The 22,806-nt window shown below is 41.6% G+C and overlaps 1 protein-coding gene across 3 annotated transcripts in view; it reads right to left on the bottom strand.

The window, feature by feature from the left end:
• Nucleotides 1-2,700: 2,700 nt before the first annotated feature.
• Nucleotides 2,701-22,806, bottom strand: part of USP46 (ubiquitin specific peptidase 46) — a 67,647-nt gene continuing 47,541 nt past the window's right edge. For all 3 annotated transcript variants that reach the window (XM_054484795.2, XM_054484796.2, XM_054484797.2), the window contains exons 5-9: nucleotides 21,742-21,818; nucleotides 13,011-13,094; nucleotides 10,368-10,565; nucleotides 7,148-7,226; nucleotides 2,701-6,259 (exon numbers count right to left, since the gene is read on the bottom strand). In XM_054484795.2, coding sequence (XP_054340770.1) covers nucleotides 6,158-6,259; nucleotides 7,148-7,226; nucleotides 10,368-10,565; nucleotides 13,011-13,094; nucleotides 21,742-21,818 — 540 coding nt within the window. In that variant the 3' untranslated portion in view covers nucleotides 2,701-6,157. The remainder of the gene's footprint in view (nucleotides 6,260-7,147; nucleotides 7,227-10,367; nucleotides 10,566-13,010; nucleotides 13,095-21,741; nucleotides 21,819-22,806) is intronic.

Below are 22,806 nucleotides of genomic sequence, written 5' to 3'. Positions count from 1 at the left end.
GAGCTTCTGTAGAATTCCACACTGCCTTAAGCACAACCTCACTCTTTCTCTCACTCTTGGGAAAGAAAAAAGTGAAAGATGCATCCGTGTAATTGACAACCTGAGTACGATTCCCCCCGAGGTTGTTAATACATAGTTTATTATAATCATGTGGGAAGTAAGCACACAATTAGAAGTCTTTTCTATACAATCTAATGTCGTTTCTGACTCTGGTATCTCATAACCAAAATGAAGCTATTTTTCCTTTGTAAGCTCCTAATGTCTTTTGTTCAAATCACTTTAAAACATAAAGGAACCTTAAAAAGCAAACAAAGGCTGATGCACCAATAAATCGCTTATGCCCTATCTTATTTTGGTAAGTCTAGATAGGCTCTAATTACTTGGTCATAATGTAAACAGATTGTTTAGAAATAACAGATATTTGATTCATAAAGCCCACTGTTGAGGCTTTCATGATACTGGCTCTTTTAACATGAGAAGAGGCAAAACGTGAAGTTCATTGCTGCAGCATAATCGATTTATACTTTGTTTTTCAAAATGTGTTGTCCCTGAGCTAGAAGGCAGGCTGGGAAGAGTGTGGGGCTCCCAGGAAAAAAGATGGGGTGGCTTCATCCAACAGTGCCATCTGCATAGTGAGGCTGCGGCTGAATACCAAACTGTGCTGAACTGCAAGGAGTTTCCCCCACACGTGTTATTTCCACAACTTAAATTTTAAATTTCTTTCTCACCCAGACTTGTCTTCTGAGACAAAAAACGAGTCCGTGAGAGGGACCCAATCTGTGTCACCTTTTTATCCTCCAGCTCCTATCACAATGCCTAGAATGCAATAGGTGCCAAATAAATGCCTAATTAAAAATCTCTCCACCTGGGGTATCTTCAGAAAAAGTCTACATGGGCTATCTTTAGTACTAATCCCACAACCAAAATTTTCCTTCAGTAAAAGAAAAATGACTGATACGGTTTGGCTCTGTGTCTCCACCCAAATCTCATGTTGAATTGTAATCCCCAGTGTTGGAGGTGGGGCCTGGCGGGAGATGACTGGATCATAAGTGGTTTAGCACCATCCCCCTAGTACTGCCTCATGACTGAGTTCTCACGAGATCTGGTTGTTTAAAAGTGTGTAACCCCAGCCAAGCAAGGTGGCTCTTGCCTGTAATCCCAGCACTTTTGGAGGCTGAGGCACCTGAAGTCAGGAGTTCCAGACCAGCTTGGCCAATGTGAGGAAATTTTGTATCTACTGAAAATACAAAAATTACCCGGGTATAGTGGCACATGCCGGTAGTCCCAGCTACTTGGGAGGCTGAGGCAGAAGAATCACTTGAACTCGGGAGGCAAAGGTTGCAGTGAGCTGAGATCGCATCACTGCACTCCAGCCTGGGTGACAGTGAGACTCCATCTTAAAAAAAAGAGAAAGAAAAGTGTGTAACCCCTCCCCCTTTGCTCTCTTCCTCTTGCTCCTGCCATGTAAGATGGGCTTGCTTTCCCTTTGCTTTCTGCTGTGATTGTAAGTTTCCTGAGGCCTCCCACAAAACAGAAGCCTGTACAGCCCATAGAACCATGAGCCAATTAAACCTCTTTTCTTCAGAAATGGCTCAGGTATGTCTTTATAGCACTGCCAGAATGGACAAATACTACGACTTAGTAAATATTTTTATCTTCACGTAAACATAAGGGAATGGAAATGGAAGGCTTCATTTTTTTAGTAAAGGTATTTTAAGTATCAATAAAAAGAGAGGAAAGGAAATTTGAAGAAATGGGAAAACACATTCTCTAGAATTTGTGTCGCCTTGGTAGTGACAGGCCTATCCTATAAATCCCACGACAAAGTGAGGCCTAGGAAAGAAAAACACAGTCCCAAGAAGGTCTTCTCTGCCTTTGGCCTTCGTGGCAGACAGAAGTGACCTTCCCAACAGTCTCTGTTCCAGCTCAGTCAGGTTCAACTGCACTGCCCCGAGATGGACAGCAGCTGGGAGACTCAACACTTACTGGCACATTCCCTGCTCTTGGTCTATGAGGTTTTATTCCCATAATTGGGCCCAAGCATGTATTCAGATGACAATCTTCTGTCCACCCACAGATGCCCTGGGTGATTGACGGGGAAAAGCAGCCCTACCCGTGGTTACTGTAGGCTTCACTGAGGCCACATGGCATGGACCTGTGCCTGCCCTCCTTCTGGGGCAGGGAGTGGTGTGAACCCACCTGAGTATTTCTGAAGCTGGGGGTCCCCCATGGCTCAGAAACAGGACCATCAGGGACCAACCACACTCCTGCTCCTTCCTAGAAACCAGATGCTGGAAGCTGCCTCCTTATTTGGGGAATGGATCTTTCATTTCATAACTGGTTAAAAGGATTTTATATGCAAAGTCCCCAAAAAGAAATTCACTGTGATGCCTAGTTAACTATCCCTAAATTCTTTTCACTGATATTCTCAATTTGCTATTCTCCAGATACCATTTCCTGAATTAAATTCTGTTGATCTTTTTCACTCAAAAAAAGTGATGAGTTATCTCCAGAACATTGATTTTTATCAACCTTGAAAGTAATACTGCCTTTATATATTATAATGATCAGAATGTTCTGTACATTTCCACTGCTTCAAAATTGTTTGTAATAATTATTTGGACATAAGACCTGCCACTGACTCACACTTTATAAAAAGGATTTTAAGTCCATGTGTGTAGCATTACCCGGATATAATTCTCTAGAAAGAGAATTCCCATTTTATTCATTTATTTATTTTTTGCAAACAATTTTAGAGGCAGGGTGTTAAACTGATTAAAATTTCACAAGATTGACATTATTGCTTAAAGTGCTTGAATTGGTTACATTTTAAAAAATTAAGGTACAGATTATTTTAAATAAAAACTACAATATTTTTAGCAACAAAATAATAGGAACGCCACACAAATACAGTAACTATTTTGGTTATACAGAAATGGAAGCCAAAAATAAATTAATGTAATACTGGAAAACAGAAATTTAATTAGGCAGAAAAGTAGGAAATAATTTTCCCTGACCCATGCCATTTACATGAGTTCATTACAATAGTGCTGATAAATGCCTTGACCATATAATAGCAAACAAGGGCAAAACATTTAGTGCACAATATTTTAATACACATGAATATACAAAGTTGATCAAAATGCAATGTTGAAAGATAAAATCCATCTGTAATAAAGCTACACTCCAATATCTAAAATAAGCCCTAAGCTCCAATTAGAACATAGATCATTATTAGGCATGCCCATGAAATTAAGGGTATCCATGAAAATAAATGCATAGGGACCATTTCTGACATTTTTTCCCTATTTTATCTTAAATCCAAAATATACCAGGCCATAAAACCAAATATGATTGACTCCCTATTCAAACTAATGCCCTGCTTGTGTTGTGCCTCACTCTCTTTAGACCAGTCCATTTCCTATGACCACAGAAGGGAAAATGCATCAACACAATAGGACCAGATGCCAGCATTTTACCAACATTTACTTTTAAACACATGATTTTTTAGCATGCTATGTCATAACCTAGAGGTTAAACTAGTAAGTAACCAATAAAGCAAATGTTCCTTCTGTTTTTTTTTTTAGTGTAAAACATTGTAACTTATTTTGTAACACCCAGCAGTTAAAAGAAATACAGCAGGCCTACTCACTCCTGCAGATGACACACGAAATCCTTGGCCGTTGGAGGGAATACTGCAGAGGCTTTGGGCTATCGCTGACCTCAGAATGGTCTCATATCTCCCACAACATTTCCTGCTTCACACCATGAATGAGGGATGCATGTTACTGTCTTTACATAAAGAGACATGATTGGGAAAAACCTGCAGCTGCCCAGTGTTTGTTTCATTTATTGAGGAGGAAGAGGGAAAAAATTAGCAGATAGCTCTAAATTTTAAAAAGCTGATGGAGTGTTGCTGCAGAAGTGTGTTTTGGTCTTTTTCCAATCTTCTTTTCCTGCACCATACAAGTGTTTTAATGTCTTTGCAATATTTTCTTATACTTACCCTTTTTCATTCCAAAAATCTATCCATGAATGCTGAATTTTAACTGACTCTTTCTATTAAAAGGAATTACTTCGATTAAATCACTGGAAAAAACATTTTGCACAACCAAATAGAAAAGAAATATCCTGAACTTATGACTTGGCATTTAAACATTACTTCTACAGGCTTCCAATTGAAATATTTGTTCTAATAAATTATCTTCAAGAGGTGTTTCAAAGATAAATTTAATAACTTTTCTTATGAATCAGTTCCAAATATATTAGAGACCAATCATCATGTTCTTAAAACTTTGTAACTTGCAGTCAAATCTATGGATTCTATACAGTACAAACACTTCCCCACATCAATCACCTTCAGTTGGAAAGTGCCTCTCCTTAAAAAGAGATCAAGACTCACCTTCCAGGTAGTGATTACTGTGTAAGTTTCATGGAGGAAAAAAAATATTTACAAATGTGAAATTGCCTCTAAACAAGGCAAGGTACATTTCCATCACTTGTAAAACAATAACATGAAGATCACCCTGTTTTGTCTTCTCCAGTGAAAAGTAAAACATTTCACTTCAAGCATAAACAAACGAAATGTTGGCATGCTTACTTAAGTTCTGAGCAACAAACAGTTCAAGATATTTCAAAGATAAGAAATCCAGTTTTCATCTAGATAAAGTGCTATCCTCTTCATTGTTGCAAAATGGCCACTAACATTTTCCATTTCAATTTTAGTTCACATTATGCCCAAAGTTTGCATGTTCATCAGCGGATGCATTAGGTAACAAAAATATGTTCACAGTTTATTATAGTGTATGGAAGTTAAGTGACTTCCAAAGGAAGCCAAGATCTATGACTCAAAAACCAGCTCAACGGCAAAACACCAAATGACCCTTTTAAAGGTACCAATATTCAAATGCTCTAATAAATACATATATAACAAAAGTGAAAAAAGTAACTATAGTGAGATGAGGTTCTTCCAAAAAAATTCTGACTTGTCAAGCATTCTAGGAGTCTGAGCCAAAGAAACAGCGCCATTTTGTTCATTCCTCCCCCGCCCACGGACACTTCCTTTGAGCCACCTCCATACCCAGCTAACTCTGGTATTCCCTCTAGGGAAGGTTCTGTATCAGCCCTGGGACTCGCAGTGCCTCAGTAAACAGACGGACTACGTTAAAAAGTTAAGTTGTACAATGTGCTGATGGCTGAAAAGATGCAGTACCTTTGTTATTCCTGATAAGGAACAATGCTGTGCTGACTGGCTAAGGGGAGGTTTGCCAGCCCTGCAGCCATTGACTGCGACACATCAGCAGGATTGGAAAGATACCTTGAGAAGCTTAGCAGTGCCAGATACAGGATAAATACAACTCACAGGGCCTTACATAAGTGTCACTGAAAATAAACAACATAGAGTTATTTTCCTGAAACTTGGTTTTGGTAGAAAAGTACGAAAATAACTTTTCATTGTCCACAAAAACTTCCTCCTGACTTTGCCTGCCCTGAGCCTTCTTAGCCCCTGGAATTCTAATGGCTAGGTCAGCACAGCCCAGTGCCAACGCCAGCCAACACCAGCCACCGTGCACAGCTTCTCTTCACCCTGTTTCATGACAAGGATGATTTTAGTATCGAGGTTACTCACTTTTCAACATTTTCACTTGCACAAACTTAAAGCTATACTTGCACCCCTAAAAGGTGAATATCTACCCAATTCTTCTGTCCTTGTATCAGAAGAGAGGCAGAGAAGCTGAAAATGGGTAGCAATGCTTCCAGGGACAAGTTAAAGGAATGCATTGTAAGAAGACCCTGGAAGCCATAGAAGTTTAGCAAACACCTAAAATAGACCATAGACATTCATAGGAAACGTCATTCTAATACAGCCAGACATAATGAATGGCATAGCTTTCACCCAGTCCTAAAATTAGCAACTGTTATTCATCTAAATCAGACTACAATCTGATTGCAGTTAACTCTATGTCAGACTGAAATAAAACCAAGAGTAGTGCTGCATGTAAAAACACAAAAGGAGAGAGTCTAACACAGCCAGACCACTGAGACTCGGAGTGACACCATTAGTGGGCCGCTGGGGAAGAAGAAAGACTGCAGAGAAACCAGGTAATCGTGCTTTGAACATTTTCCCCCACTTGAATTAGTTCCACAGTTCTTTAAGTTACTCTCTTGACTGATAGAATAAAATATATCCAGATTCTGAATTTTTTGATATATCTGACGTCAGGCCATAGAATTCTTCAATAGCTTGAGCATCTATTTTCTGCAATAAAGGAGAAAGAAAACAACACAATTACTTAACATGATTCCTGGGGACAGGAAATAAAAACGAATAGAATATATATTAAAATGCAAGGAACACAATTTGTTATGAAATCATGATTAGGAACTTTCAATAGCAAATGGAGAATTCCACAGACTTGGCTAAAGGACATCATCACATAAATTGTACATCTCTGGGAAAGAAGGCAACTCCTTCATGCATTAGCAACCCTGTGTGGGCACACTCTTTGAAGAACAAGCCAAGACATCTCCCAAATGGTAAACTGATGGGTCCTGGAAATAGCCTTAAGTCTTTTCAGCCACCAGAGTTCATCTCTTTTGGTGTTATTCCACTAAAACTGCTACCCTAGTGGGTTAAAATAGATCATGTCTTTGAGTGTAGAATTCATTCCAGCTAGTATTCTTTTATAACAAAATCAATACATAGAATGTATTGATGTAATATAAAGATTTCCAGATCCAACAGACTGAATAAAATATTTTAAACAATAATCAATACAAGAAAAATATGTTATAATAATTTTAATAGAACTTTGAAGTCTATTGTTTGCCCTGTATCAGAGGGGGCTTTAGTCATGATAGGAAACAAGACTTACACTGAAGTATGATTTACGGTGGCACAGATAGAGAGGTCCCATGTCTATGGCTGAACCGTGGAGAACACAGCGTCAGTGAGTCCACGATTACACCCCTTCTCCCTTTCCATGGAGCATGGGGATTAGCAGAATTTGGTTTTGAACACAAGTTTAAGTTGTTTTCAAATTACATTATGGGGAAACAGGCCTATTTTAGAAAATGTCTGTACATACACATTCTCCGAAATACTACTGATGCTCTATGACTACTGGAGAATAATCTGCAAACCAACCTCTACAATGTCATCATCAAACAAAAGCCAGAAGCCATGACTTTTCACAATAGTGATATAATGCCCACGATTAGGACCACTGGAAAAGAACAAATAAAAGACAGTTAGCAAGTTAACATTTATCTCTTTATAAAACTCTACTTAGCACTTTATAAGCAGTGATTCTCTGGGAAAAAAACTATATCATCAGCACAAATAACTTGGCATATAGCTCATGTCTATGTTCACAACACCATGCTGGACACAGGGGAATACAAAAGTGTGCAGAAGAGATGTCTCCTAAGGACTCATAATCCAGCAGCAAAAACAGACATTCAAATTCAGCAAATATTAACAAAAAATTACTCTCTACGTATTCTGTGCCAGGCCCTATTCTAGCTGTCAGGGGAAGAAGCAGTGAACAAAACAAAGACCTCACTTACTTGGGACTTGGGGTAGGGGCTAGATTGGCAATACACAAACTAAACTTATAAATGTATGTCAAGTGGTGAGAAGTGTCATGGGGAAGGATGAAGCAGGGTAACAGGATATGAATAATGGGAGAAGGTAATATTTGATGGAAAGTGAAGGGAGGCCACTTTGATAATGTGAGTAGAAGGAAACTTCCCTGAAGGAAATGGCAGGGGTAGGGGTAGGGGTGGGGGTCAGGGCATGGGGAGAAGCCATGTGACTCTGGGATGGAAGTTTCAGAAATAAGGAATAGCAAGTGCAAAGGCCTGGGGTGGGCGAGTAGCACTTGGTGTGTTCAGGAAGAGCAGAGAGGCCAAAGGAGGCCAGAGCAGCAGAGTGAGTGAGGAGGGGAAGACCAGAGGGGGCTGAGGGGCAGGCGTAGTAGGAGGAATCACAGGTAAGATTTTAGGCTTTGCTTCGAGCAAGCCAGGAAGAAATAGGGAATTTTAAGGAGTTGTATGATCTATGCTTTAGAAAGACATCAATATACCAATATGCATAGTAACAAGTGTTAAAAAGCCATATACTATGCTATATGGAAAAAAGCAGAAAGGACAACTAAGCAGCTGTTACTATGTAGTTAGGTTAGATTTGCACAAGTGAGGAGATTTTAATCCTAAACCTAAAACTGTTTTTTAATGCACGTTAAAGTTGAAAAAGCCAAACTTCCCCCTTTGTTTACCCTCTTTCAATACAAGATGATGCCAATGATCTGTTCCTGCCCTTTCTCCAGCCTCCTCCAGCTACTGTCTCCCTTTCCCTCTGAGCTCCAACCCATCGGGCTCCTCTCACACGCTGCCCCCTTCATATTATGGGCCTTTGGATTGCTGTAAACTCTGCCAGAGATAATCTTCCCCCAACTGCATTCTATTTAGCCCTCTGCTCAAATGTCACCTCCCCAGATAAATCTCTGCTGACCACCTCATCTGAAGATGTATCTCCCATCACTGACTCATCTCCCTGTTTATTCCTGATAGCACTGATCAAAATCATAAATTATCTTGCAGTGGTTTGTTTTTGGGGGTAGCAGGGTGGTGTGTTTATTTGTTTATTACCAGTCTTTCCAGATAGATTACAAGCTTTGTGAGGGCAGGGTCCCTGTGCTGTGTGTCTTTTCGTTACTCTATTTTCAGATCCTGGCATGGAATCCAGAATATATGAGCTTAAAAAAAAACTTGCAGCAGAAATCAGTGCATGAGGTTATGCACCTGCTGCAACTGTGGGCCAGGAGGTCCTGGCATGGAAGGGAAGGCAGGCCCAGCTCGCTAACCTCAAAGCTTTCCAGTGCTACCTGGAAGCCACCCAATCCGCATGCATAGGCCAGCCCTGCTCCACATAGGAGAACAATGCTACTTCTGTGGGGAGGAGTTTGAAGAATCCTAGTTAGTGGCATGCATGACTTGGCACCAACTGAGCTCTGCTACCAGGGCTCTTCTGACCTTGTGCTCACATTACAGAAACTGACCTTAGAGAACCCAACCTCCTGCTGGACATCCAGTTCCCTCACCTGGGTCTCTGCCAGTCCTCCCAAGGATCTGAATTGGGCACCCACAGAGACCCACACTGAAAGTCCTGTACCCTGTGCAAGGGGCCCTCCTGTCCACACCACCCCTGCCACCCACTTTAGCCACAATGCCCACCAGGTCCCAGGCTCTGCCTGCCCTAAGATCTTCCCCAACCTTGCACCAATGTGAGGCCTCATCCAGTGCTCAAGGCTGGGTTCCAGATCACTGGAACCTTGTGTTCTTCAAAAGAATAACAGCTGTTCTTTAGGGAGAACACCACAAAACTGGCATATAACTAGCCAATAAATATCATTTTACTGAGAATACAAGAAAATAGCCAGTGACTTAAAGTTAATACACACAGGATAAAATATGGGGTGCTTCAGATGTGAAGTTACAGTTTCTGATGCCATCTACCCTAGTACACAATTAAAAATACATCAACCTATTCCTCTGCGTGGCAATGGTAGTCTCCTGGTAATGGTGTATTCACTATAATCCGATCTTAGCAGATGGAGGAGAAAGACTCTTGCTCTATGACATGCCCCAATCTAAAACCTATGAGGGCAGGGGGAAAGCTGTGCCTACTCCCAAGACAGAACATAAACCCGTCCCAACTGAGCAAAGAATAACAAACAGGTGAATTTTCAAGATACTTTTCTTCCCTTATACCAAATTATGGAATAAAAAATATCTGCTCAAAGGAATTTTGGCAAAATGCTTTGCCTCTCCATATCTAGAGGCCTTCTCGCTCTTATCTTTTTTCTGATTGTATACTTATTACAGAATGTTGGGGAAAGACCAAAAATAACAAAGAATTTTTTTAAGAATATATTTTTAATCACTCAAAGTGCCAAAAAATTATTAAATTTGATCCATTGCTTCTAGTCTTTATTTACACATCTTAAAATACTTTTGAGATCATACTATAAATGCAACTTGGCTTTTTAAAAATTAAAATCATAGCATAGACATTTATTTCTCCATGTTATTTCAAATTCTTCATAACCATCGTTTTCATGCAATGGAGATTTATTAAGTTATTTCTCTCATGATAGAACATTTAGATTATCATTATTGGAATGCTCTTTATTTTATGTGTCTGCAGGCATGTTTATATATTTTTTGTGATGATCAGTAAGAGTTTGGCAAAGATCCCAAAAGTACTGAGTGCCACGGCCCAGGAAAGGTGCAGCTGGGTATACTTCAGCAAAGTGGCAACCCTTACACTTACCCTGTATACCTGCTTCCGGTCTTGCCCTTACCTGCCACAGTGAACGACCACGGCAACCAGGTCATACATGCGGTCCAGGTTCACTGCATCACTGGAGGTGTTGAAGAGCCGGAGTTCCAGAGGGAAGACCACACGGTAAGACAGCTTGGTGTATCTGTGCAGCTGCTCCATGTACTTGAACCGCTTTAGGTGCAGGGCCAAGATCATGGGCAGCTTTTTTACCCTCATCCTAAGAAACCATGAAATAGAAAATCAGTTGTACCCAACACCTATTAAGGGAAGAGAATACACTGTCATCTGCACAAACAGAACAGTAGGTTCTATCCAACTTCAAACCAGCAAACAACCGAACAGTTTGCAAGGATAAAAGTATGCTGGCTTATATAGAGCTGACTTATCCTACATCCCTGGCTCCCAGCAGGAGACATGTACAACAGTGTGTGTCTGTTTGTTGAAAGGAGACGTTCCAGAATTTTTGTACAAACAAAAATAGGCTGTGCAATTGTTCTCCATCACTGCCCTGTGCCTTCCAGAGAGAAATGATATTTGGACAATCTACTCCCTGAGATGATGGAGAGGAGGGTTGAGAGCTTTTGAGAACAGGAAACTGGGAAGAGGACAAGGTAGACGGTGCTGACTGCTGGACTTACAGGTTCTGAGGACTGGCAGGAGGATGGATGCTTCTGACATACACTCTTGGGCATCAGGACATCAAGCGTGCCAGGCTCACTCTCATTCTGACCCTCGTGATCTTGGGCAAGTCACTTCCCTTCTCTAGCTCTCAGTTTCCTTATTTATAAAATGCAGGGGTTGGCTTAGGGCTACATTTCACAAACTGGGCTCAGGAGAGCCCTGGAGATGTTAACAGATGTGGTGTTTCTGTGGCTAGGTAAGTTTGGATGATGCTACTTTCTGCTTTGAAGATCCTATGTATACATTACCAGACTGAAGATTTTGAGAAATCCTGCAGTAAAGGAATTGTTCTGTCGTTTGATGTTGGACTTCCCAAACTTATATAAACATAGAAAAGTTTTTTTACTAGGTAACCATTAACATTCCTCAGTAAAAAGTCACAAAGGCAACAGTTTATGCAGAGTACACTGCTAGAATAGAGAGTCTTCCAGTTACCTTCCAGCCCCCCATTCCATGAATGTACTGAATTAAGTGTAAATGCCATTTAGTTTGTGTACATTTTTAATGCATAGTATGTGAAAAGGACAAATTTTAGAAGAATAGTTTTAAGGAATCTATTAAGGAAAAGCCCTGTTCATACAAATAAGCAAGTAAAACAACAGTAGAGAAATAAGAAGTATGGGGAACTCCATGTTTTATGGGAACACATGACACTGTAATATATAAACCCCCCAGGGCTGAACAAAAAATGTCTTAATGCCACAAAGGAAGACCCAAGGCCAGCCTTAGGCAGACTGAGGTTATAAGGATGGGGGACAAACATGAGTGACCTTCTTTACTAACAAAAGATATCTACCTACCTCCTTGAGGCCTGCCTGCTACAGTGACTAACCATCTGTAAGTTTTGCAGCAAAGAAAAGTGTACATGTTTGGAGTGAACGCCTGGGAAGGCTGGGCAGAGAAATGATCTTAACCTCAGGTCTAGACCCCTGATGGTTTTAGACAGCAGTATTGAGCATCTGCCAGCTGCCTTGAATACTCCAGAACCACTGACAAGATAGATTTAACTCACAGGAAGCCTTCGCAGGATGACTGAAATGGCAACTTTCCTGGCTTCTAGGAGCAGATTAATGGGGGACAACTGGTTATTCCAGATTTTCCAAGAACTGTAACTGTCTAGTGTGCGGAAAAGGTGGTGCAATAACTTTCTAACTTTCTTATCACCTGTTTTTCTTTTTTCTTTTTTTGATACAGAGTCTCACTCTGTCACCCAGGCTGGAGTGCAGTAGTACAATCTCAGCTCACTGTAACCTCTGCAGCCTGGGCTTAAGTGATTCTCCTGCCTCAGCCTCCTGAGTAGGTGGGATTATAGGCACCTGCCACCACGCCCAGCTAATTTTTGTATTTTTAGTAGAGACGGGGTTTCACCATGTTGGCCAGGCTGGTCTCAAACTCCTGACCTCAAATGATCGGCCTGTCTCGGCCTCCCAAAATGCTGGGATTATAGGTGTGAGCCACTGTGCCCAGCCTCTAATCACCTATTCTTATAACTGATGTGTTAATAATTTCTTCATGAGTCCTTATGAAATGATATATATTTTTTAAACCTCTGTCTCTAAATAAGAGGTCCTAATGTTTAAGCAATACAAACAAAAATAATATTGGGTGCCTACTATGTGTTATATACTCTGCTAAGTACTTTATATAATTTACCTTTAATCTCAAGAGAATAGTGATTGTATTTAATCATTACTTGTTTAGCATAATATCTGGCACATGGCAGGGCTCAACAAATATTTGCTGAATGACTGAAAGAATAAACAAATAAGTAAACAATCGGACAGACAACTCTCCAAGTTGTTCTCTCCAAGGTCGGTGTTCTTATCCCAGTTTCACTGGTGAGGAGGGTAACTGACTTCCCCAAGGCTCCACGGCTACAAGCCCAGGTAGCTGAGATTGATTCAAAGCCAACCCTGCTGGGCCCCACAGTTGGGATCCTTCTCACCACACAAAGATAACCCTGAGCTAAATCTTTACCTACCTTTTCTGGGCTTCTTGTTTGCTGCAGCATGTTTCACAATAATATTTTTGTTCACTACACAGTGTTTCTGTGTTGCTGAAGTCTCTGTAGAGGAAAATATTTCCATCGTTAAAAAATGTCCAAATCTACTTGGTATACCATGTTTTAAATCCCTCAATTAACCTGTAGGGTAATTTTTAAGTAAAAATGGAAGAAGAAGTAATCAGAAAAAAATCCTACTTAAGACTAGGATGGTAGAGAAACTTCAGGATGAAAAACAAAAATAAGAAGACTGGGTGCCATTATGGTGGTAGACATGTTCTTTTCATCAAATCATGAATTTACCATGAGAGATTCAAATATAGTTTTATTTAATGGGATACAGGCAGATATAAATTAGGGTTTCCAACTGGATTTAGAAAAAAAAACTCACGATTTAATGGAGAATACCTATAAGCTAGAAATTAAAATCATAATAGAAAAGTACTGTTGAGTAAAAGTTCACCATAAACACTAAAACTTAGATCCAGAAAGCAAATCACATAATATGCAAGGTGACATTATTGTGTAGTTAATGAAAAATAGTATTTCTCTGGTAGTCCATATTTTCAAAGAGCATGAAAGTAAAGATAATGACATTTAAACCATATACAAAACTGCCCTCTTAGTGAACTAAAGAAATCCTGAATTAATCAGATGACCACCTCCTACCAACCCCTGCTCCCCACTGCTCCCCCGCCAGAGGATATGAACTTTTGCCTGCCCTTTGGAGAACAAAAGCCATAGTGTTTGTCATATGTGTATCTGCCTTATCATGAGGTTCTACTCTGCTACTTACGGTTTTTATTTTTTAAATGTCATGGTTTTTCATTCTTTTCCAGCCATCGAGATTCTACTTAACATTTCTGTGGTACTGCTTCAAAGGCTGAAAAGAACATCTGGACTAATACCCTACAGTTTTGAAAAATTCTGGGGCATTTCCTTGTTCATAGTGTCCTAGTACCATAATGGCCAGATTTTATTAAACAGAAAATGTTATTTAAAATGTGTTAAATGATTCTACCACTTACACAGAACACATCAAAAGAAAACACGGATTCTTTCATTCATTAAGTCCCCAAATGTTTCCTGCCAGTTCTCTGGGCTACGTTCTGGGGATCCACAGAGAATAACTGCCCTCATACAGCTCACACTTTAACAGAGACGCATGCAAATGAACCACTGACAACATGAAATGATCAGTGCAGCTTCAACAGAAAGCATTACTTGATTCCCCTGCTGAAACCCTCCAGCAGTTTCCAGTGCACTTATCCACCCTGCCTCCTTCTCTCTGCTCCAGCCACACTGGCCCTGGGATATCCTCTTCTCATCTTAGGGTGTTTGCAGGTGCTATTTTCTCAGCACTGAGAGCTTCCTCCCAGAGGCTTCCATGGCTGGCTAACCCGGTTGTTCAGCACTCAACCTAAACATCCCCTCTTTGAAGAAAACGTCTCTGGCCACTTTGTCCAAGCCTATCCAGCTCCAGCCCCTATCACATTGCTGTCTTATTTCTTCCCAGCATCTGAAACCATTCTTCTGTTCATTTGATTACTTGCCTCCCCTCTATGTGGGCAGTGCACTTGTCATTCCTATATCCCCAGCACGACACACAATGGAATGCATTAATATTTGTTGGTTGAATGAATGAACCAACCAAGACAGAAGCAGGTGTAAAGTCCAGGAGAAAGCACAGAGAAAGAGGGAAAGTGTGCCAGGTGAACAAGTGAATAAGAGTCAATGACTCCAGAGAGAGAACACTGCAGTGCAGAGGCCTGGAAGTAGGGAACAGCAGCAGTGGCGTATTAGTCTGTTCTCATGCTGCTAATAAAGACACACCTGAGACTGGGTAATTTATAAAGAAAAAGAGGTTTAATGAACTCACAGTTTCACATAGCTGGGGAGGCCTCACAATCATGGCAGAAGGCAAAGGAGGAGCAAAGTCATGTCTTACATGGCAGGAGAAAAGAGACAGCAGATTCAGGGAAACTCCCATTTATAAAACCATCAGATCTTGTGAGACTCATTCACTACCACGAGAACAGTATGGGAAAAACTGCTCCCATGATTCAATTATCTCCGCCCGGCCCCACCTTTAACACATGGGAATTATTACAATTCAATGAGATTTGGATGCAGACACAGCCAAACCATATCAGGGAGCAAGTCACACAGCCTGGAATATGCTACCAAGAAGCCAGCATGAACCCTAACTAACAGTCTCAACAAAGAAAAGACATAATCAGGTAGTGCTTTTTAGAAATTCCACTTTTGACAGCATGGCGGAGGGGGGATTGGAGACGGATGAAAGGCAAGAAAGCCATTAGAATGCAAATGTACTAAACTTTCAGATTTCAAGTACATGGTGCATAAAACAAACTCATACTTAGCTGAATGAATACTTCAATTGAGTAAGTGCTGTGGAATCTTGTTTTGGCTGCATGGGATTGACTGCAGTGGAACGGGGAGCCAGAGGCAGGGAAGTGAGTATGGGTGTGATGGAGCCTCATATCCTCCCAATGTCTACTGCAGAGAAGCTGTACTACCAAGCTAAAGGGTCACAATAGCCAAAGAAAGGCCAGCAATAAGGAATCATTCATTCCTACTCATTCTTATTTTCCCCAAAAAGTTATTTGATTTGTAGACCCAGACAGGTGGAAATATAGCAAAAGTTAATACCTAATGTAAAGACCCATTTTACAAAGAAGCTTGCTGACAGAGTAATGCTCTTAGGGCACCCATGAGTTGAGAATTAGAAAATGAAGGTAAGTTAGGAGAAGGCGAGGACCCCAGCAGGCGAGAACTCTGCTGAGGCAGAGCAGCTGTCAGTTAATGTTCTATACCTGTTGGAACAAAAGTGGGCAACAATGGTATAGGAAACTCTTCAATGAGAAAGACAAGAGGGGCACTTGCTCTTTCCAACACTTGGGATAAACTACCAAAGCACGGAGCAGAGGTTGGGAGAAAAACACAAAATTCTTTGTATTGCTTTAAAAAGAGGCAGAGCAGCAATAAAACATTACTTAAAAATACACTTTGGGGCTTGATATAGTTTGGATCTGTGTCCCCACTCAAATCTCATATTCAATTGTAGTCCCCGATGTTGGAGGTAGGACCTGGTGGAAGGTAACTGGATCATGGGGGCAGAATTCTCATGAATGGTTTAGCACCATCATGGTGCTGTCCTCGCCATACATCGTGGAGAGTTCTTGTAAGATCTGGCCGTTTAAAAGTGTTTAGCCCCTCCTCCAACCCCTGGCTTCTGTTCCAGTTATGTGATGCGTCTGCTCCCCCTTCACCTTCTGCCATAATTGTAAGTTTCCTGAGGCTTCCCCAGAAGCCAAGCAGATGCCAGCACCAAGCTTGCTGTACAGCTTGCAGAACAATGAGCCAATTAAACCTCTTTTCTTTATAAATTACCCAATCTCAGGTATTTATTTATAGCAATGTGGGAATAGACTAATACAGGGCTGGTCCAAAAGTAGTGAGTTATCTCAATTGATGGTTCACAGTCAGTTATAGATCAAACTCCTTGTTCTACTTTTTCCCTCGTTCTCAGGAAGGAAGGAAGGAAAGAGGGAAGGAAGGAGAGAAAGAGAAGAAAACACACTTTGGGAACAAATCTAATAAGAAATGCACACTTTTACAAAAAAGGCACTAAAGCCTTATGCAACTATTTTAAAAATTCAAAAAATGGAGAAAGACTGTTTTTGGATGGGAAAGCTATCATTTTTTGTAAACACAGCTATCGTGTCCAAGTTAATATCTATCTTTGATACATTTTCAATTAAAATCTTTTTCACTCACCACAATAATTCAAACTTGATATTAAAAATCCTCCAGCAATGCTTCCCAATAATTTCCATGTCATGATCCACACAGAAATACTACATGAGAAAGAAACTAGGATATACTGATGAGGCTGCTCCTATGGCTGGCCATGGGGCTCTGGCACGGCCAGGCCCTCCCAGCCTCCCAGGAGCCGAGGAGATGAATACATCTAATCCATTTTCCCTGGCTCACCAGTTGGGAAGCTTTGTTCTAGAATCTAGTGCAGTGGTTCTCCTCCTGCCCTCCTGGCTGCTCATTAGAATCATCTGAGAGCTTTAAAAACAATCCCAATGCCCAATCCCGCACCCCTCCACCTGCCACTCTCCCTCCACTCAATTATATCAGAATCTCTCCAGGTGGAACCCAGGTATTGTTGTTCTTAAATCTTCCCGGGTGATTCCAATGTGCTGCCAGGGCAGAGAGCCATTGCTCCAATGCTTCCCAATAACCTGGGGATCTCGTCGGCACTGGGAGAATGGGAATTTAAAATGAGAGGAAGACAGAGGAAAGAGAAGGTGGTGGTTTTAGAGCACTGAGCATTTGGAGGAGTAAGGGGAGATTCTGGGAAGGACTCATGGGGAGGGTCTAAGGCGCTCAAGTGGAAGACAAAAATAACCAAAAAGGCCATGCAAGGATAATTAAGATAAACTTCACATAGTTTAAGTTTTTGCCTGAGGCCACCCCTGAACTTTTCACAAGGAAAAAACATCTTTCTTTCTCAGTATTAGCCTATGACACAAATAGCTTACTCTGCCTAAGACACAGCACTGAGGTTTGAAATATTAGAATTATAACTCAGCTACCATACAAACTTAACAGCTTCTCCAGACCTGTATGCTGAATTCAAACACTATTTATATCATTTCTCTGGAACAAAAGTTCAGTCACCAACTAAAAACCTTCTGGAAGAAGGTGGCAGAGATCTTAGATTCAAATCCCACCATTTTAGCTTAATTTTTTATTTTTTAAAGTTATCAAAATGAAAGAAACATATCAGAAGAGATATGCAGACATAACATTAGAGAAGAAAATTCATAATTCTAGTTTAAAAAACAAATCGTCAAAAATGTAATCCACATTAAACCAGGAAAGGGGCCAAGCAAGAGCCCACCCTTCCCTTATCTTTTGTCTGAGAGACAGAGAAAGCTAACGACTCCACTGGCATTATTTGCTCCCTGCATCTTTCTCCCGCATGTCCTTCTCCCATCGCAGAACTCTGAGTGGTGAGTGGCAACACCTGGCAGGCTTCTCTTTCTGCTGTGGAGGTGACATCTCACACGCATGTTAGGGCAGGTCTAGCCGAGTTGGTCAAGGTCTAGATTAGGTGTGATGTAAAACAGGGGATGGGGAGGCACTTCAGAGATATCATCCTGCACAGTGCAATAAGACAGAGTCGAATATGTTTAAAAGGCATTCAGAGGCTACTTCATACTCACCCACCCTAGCCTGAACATTTCCAAGTGCCTCTAGCCTGCCTTCACCAGGTATGGATGACCAACATACACATTTCTCCAGGAAAAAAAAAAATTATGGAAACCTAAACCTCAATTCTATTTGTTATAACAAGGTTTCCCAAAGGTTGAAATTATCACCAATCACTTAACACTTTACCTGGCTGATCTCAAATCTACAGCCACTGCCACCTGCCCTTTTGAACAGTTCAAGTAATTCCTGGAAAAGAGGGAAAGCAGCCAACCTCCCTAACTCCAAATTCTCACCAAGGACAGGAATGGGCATATAATGGCTTTCTCCCATTCCCTCATCAGCAACTAATGGTGGTACACCCTTAACGTTTTCCACAAACCCAAAGAATGGACTTAGAGTTACAAAGAACAGTGGAAACAAGACTTTTAATGGCGGTCTGGCAATATTGGATGTCTGGTTACGCAGGCACACCAGGGGCAGGTACAGTAGGTAATTTCAGTAGGTAATTTATCTCCTAGCATGCAAGTCCCTCCCCCAGTTCCTCACTGGTTGAATACTATGGGGTTACAATCTTCCCGGACATTGCCTAAGTTTCATTATTCCCTCATAAGGTCATACCCCAGTCCCCTTCCCTGCTTAAGTTTCAATTTCCCAATAACAAAACTTTCTTCCCTTTTATGTGCTGACCCCTCCTCTACATCCTGTTCACTTATCGTGACTTTCTAGGTGCATGAGCCATGCAGTTTGTCACATCCACAGGCTGGCTGACAGTACTTAGATTTATTACGCCTTGAAAACAAACCATTTAAAATGTTCTCTCACAGAGGGAAAAATGATTTCATGGGCCAGACCTAGGGCCTCCACTGCACCATGCAGCCTCAGGACATGGCATCCTACATCCCAGCCACTCCAGCTCCAGCTATGGCTAAAAGGCACCAAGGTACAGCTTGGGCTGTTGCTTCAGAGGGTGCAAGCCCCAAGCCTTGGCAGCTTCCATGTGGTGTTGGGCCTGCGGGTGTGCAGAAGGCAAAAGCTGAAGTTTGGGAGCCTCCACCTAGATTTCAGAGAATGTATGGAAATGTCTGGCTTTCCAGACAGAAGTCTGCTGCAGGGGCGGAGCCCTCATGGAGAGCCTCTACTAGGGCAGTGCGGAGGGGAAATATGGGGTTGAAACTCCCAAACAGAGTCCCCACTGGGGCACTGCCTAGTGGAGCTGTGAGAGGAAGGCCACTGCCCTTCAGACCCCAGAATGGTAGATCCACCAACAGCCCACCCTGTCCACCTGGAAAAGCTACAGGCACTCAATGCCAGCCTGTGAAAGCAGCTACAAGGGCTGTACCCTCCAGAGCCACAAGGGTGAAGCTGCTTGAGGCCTTGGGAGCCCACCACTTGTGTCAGTGTGCCCCGGATGTGAGACATGGAGTCAAAGGAGATTATTTTGGAGCTTTAAGATTTAATAACTGCCCTGCTGGGTCTCAGACCTGCATGGGGCCTGTAGCCCCTTTGTTTTGGTCAATTTCTCCCATTTGGAATGAGAGCACTTACTCAATGCCTGTACCTCCCATTGTATCTTGGAAGTAGCGAACTTGTTTTTTATTTTACAAGCTCAGAGAGAGAAAGAACTTGCTTTGTCTCCGATGAGACTTTGGCCTTGGACTTTTGAGTTAATGCTGGAATGAGTTAAGACTTTGGGGGACTGCTGGGAAGACATGATTGGTTTTGAAATGTGAGAAGGACATGAGATTTGGGAGGGAACAGAGGAGGAATAACATGGTTTGTCTCTGTGTCCCCAACCAAATCTCATGTTGAATTGTAATCTCCAATGTTGGGGGAGGTATCTGGTAGGAAGTGACTGGATCATGAGGGCAGATTTCCCCCTTGCTGTTCTCAAGATAGTGAGTTCTCATGAGATCTGGGGGTTTAAAAGTGTGTAGCGCTTCCCCCTTTGCTCTCTCTCTCCTGTGGCTACTCCCCCTTCGCTTCCACTATGATTGTAAGTTTCCTGAGACCTCCCTAACCATGCCTCCTGTACAGCCTGCAGAACTGTGAGTCAATCAAACCTTTTTTCTCCATAAATTACCCAGTCTCAGGTATGTCTTTATAGCAGTCTGAGAATGGACTAATACAGAAACTCGTTCCATAAACAGAAGCATTCAGAAGGAAAAAAAGGCCATCATGGCCTATAAAACTCTTTGCAAACAAAGAAATTGCAAACTTGTCCTAGACTCCTGGACACAAGCAGAAATGCCAAACCAATAAGAAGCACTCAGGAAACTATCAGTGCCAGGGTGGGGAACTCTCAGAGCCCTGGGAAATGGGAACAAAATCAGCCCCCAGCTCACACAATACATTACACTCAGATGAACCAAGAAGCTCTTCCAAGCTGTTGTTGGTGCCTTTGCCCTGAAAGACGGCCTTCTAACTGCAACCACCACAGCCAAATCCTTTTAATCTATTCTTCTAAAAGGTTCCAAGTAACCTGAGCTCCTGAAATAAAATTCTGTCATCTGGCCCTTACTCATAAAAATTATGATACTGTAACAATGTCTCTGACACCCTGCTGGAACACCCCAAGCCTTGGGGAGGCCCATGCTGACCACTTGGTCTACACAGGCACCTCCACTACCAGCCACTCTCTAAACTTGTTTTATTTCCTTCAAAGCACTGATCGTTGTCTGTGCATTCCCACTAGAATGTAAGTGCTGTGAAAGCACAGCCCTCGTCAGGTTCACTCCTCTATCCCCAGTGTCTACAACAAAACCAGGCAAATTATAAGCACTCATGGCCTCTTGTTGAAAGGAAGAAAGGCAGAAGGGAGTGAGGGCTCAAAGGGAATTATGTCTTTACAGCAACTCTGAGCACATTTTCAATGCACAAGTCAATAAAAATGTCTACAGTAATCCTGGGCAAGCATTATTGTTATCCTCAGGGCTCCTTATCTTCTCTCCACCCTCATGAGAAAGAATTTCTTTCCCTGCATGATCTCCACTGAATGCTTAGAAGATGGAGGAACAAGCAACTCCCTCATTAGTTCTCAGCCCAAAGTGCATAATATTTAAAATAATAAAATAGATTATCTTAGAAAAAGAGTAATGGTAGGCATCTATAGCCCTTATTAACTTAATTGTATGAGAGAGAGAGACTGTGTGTGTGTGTGTGTGTGTGTGTGTAAGAAAGAGAAACACTGATTGATGAAGGCCAAAGCCTACATCTGCATTAAAGATTAACACTTTATTTTTAAATTTAACGACTAATGACTTCCATTTTATGCTCTTTTTTTTCAGTGGGACTCTTCTCCAGACCACATAATCTCTCTTGGGAAAGGAGAGATAGAAAATAATAGGATCATATTGGTTTAAGAGAAGGGAAGATTATGTCCTGAAGAAATACAGGATTTTCTCTCCCACTTAGTTAGAAGCCTGATCAAAAGCTCAAACCACCTCAGAGTTCATAAGGTTACCTTAGACAGTGGGTAATGGATGTATTCTGCTCCACATCAACAGAAAGGTCAAGAAAATCTTCATCTTTGCTACTAACCTGAAACAAAAAAAGGAAACAATATATTAGGCATGAAATATGTAGTAGATAAAACTTTGAACATGTATAGGTAATCACTGACTGCAATAAAAACCACAACTGCAGTTAGTCCTGCCTGGACATGTATACTCATTGGCACCCAGTTACCTCAAAAACAACCCAATCTAGAGAAAATCCCAAATTCTCAATTTAACCTCATCCCTATCCCAGTTTTGACTCACAGCTTTTAATAGTTAAAACTCAACCAGATTTCTCTTCCTCTCCATTCATTTTTCTCATCGTTTCAAAGTAGGGAGTATTAAATATCCATATAGCCCAGATTGCAGAGTAATAAAAATGGAAATGGAAAAAGGACAAGAGACTTATAAAATCTACCACCCAGATGACCATCCCTTGTTGAGTCGTTTCCACTTTTTGCCAGTCCCTTGAAATCACTCCCTTTCTCCCTTGCCCCATCATTCAAACTGTGTGGTGGGCCAGGGTGCCTGACAGGCAATGGGCTGGAGAATCGCACTGACCACACACAAAGCTGTCCTGTGGCCAGGAAGTGGTCATCACATGCAGAGCCCTGTGCTGTCCATGACAATGACCAGACCTGGGGCTGACCTGTAGCCTGGGCTCACACAGGCCCGCCATACCGTGGGCAGCTCTCAGCTGAGCCGGTTCAGTGACCGCAGCTGTCTCTCAGCCTTCAACAACTCACTCCACACTAATTCTAGATCTCATATATCTCAAAGCTCACTGAATAAGTGCTTACTTCCCAGTAATTCACTGACAACCCTGGGGTTTTACTGTCTTGTTCCCGGAGTAGCAGAAACAGTTGGCAACAACCTTCAGGTGCTCAGTCATTTAGCAGCAAAATGAAAACAACATTCTTTTTAAAGTGTGACAACTACCCTATGACCCAAAATTCCAGAAGTTATCTGAAGAAATATTCAGAGATGTGAATACACTTTTTTATACTTTTAGAAGTACACATGGGGGCCAG

Source organism: Pongo pygmaeus, chromosome 3 (assembly GCF_028885625.2).
Source record: "Pongo pygmaeus isolate AG05252 chromosome 3, NHGRI_mPonPyg2-v2.0_pri, whole genome shotgun sequence".
NCBI classification, from domain to species: domain Eukaryota; kingdom Metazoa; phylum Chordata; class Mammalia; order Primates; family Hominidae; genus Pongo; species Pongo pygmaeus.
The sequence above is the reverse complement of the archived record's forward strand: the minus strand, read 5'-3'. Positions and strand labels throughout refer to the sequence as shown.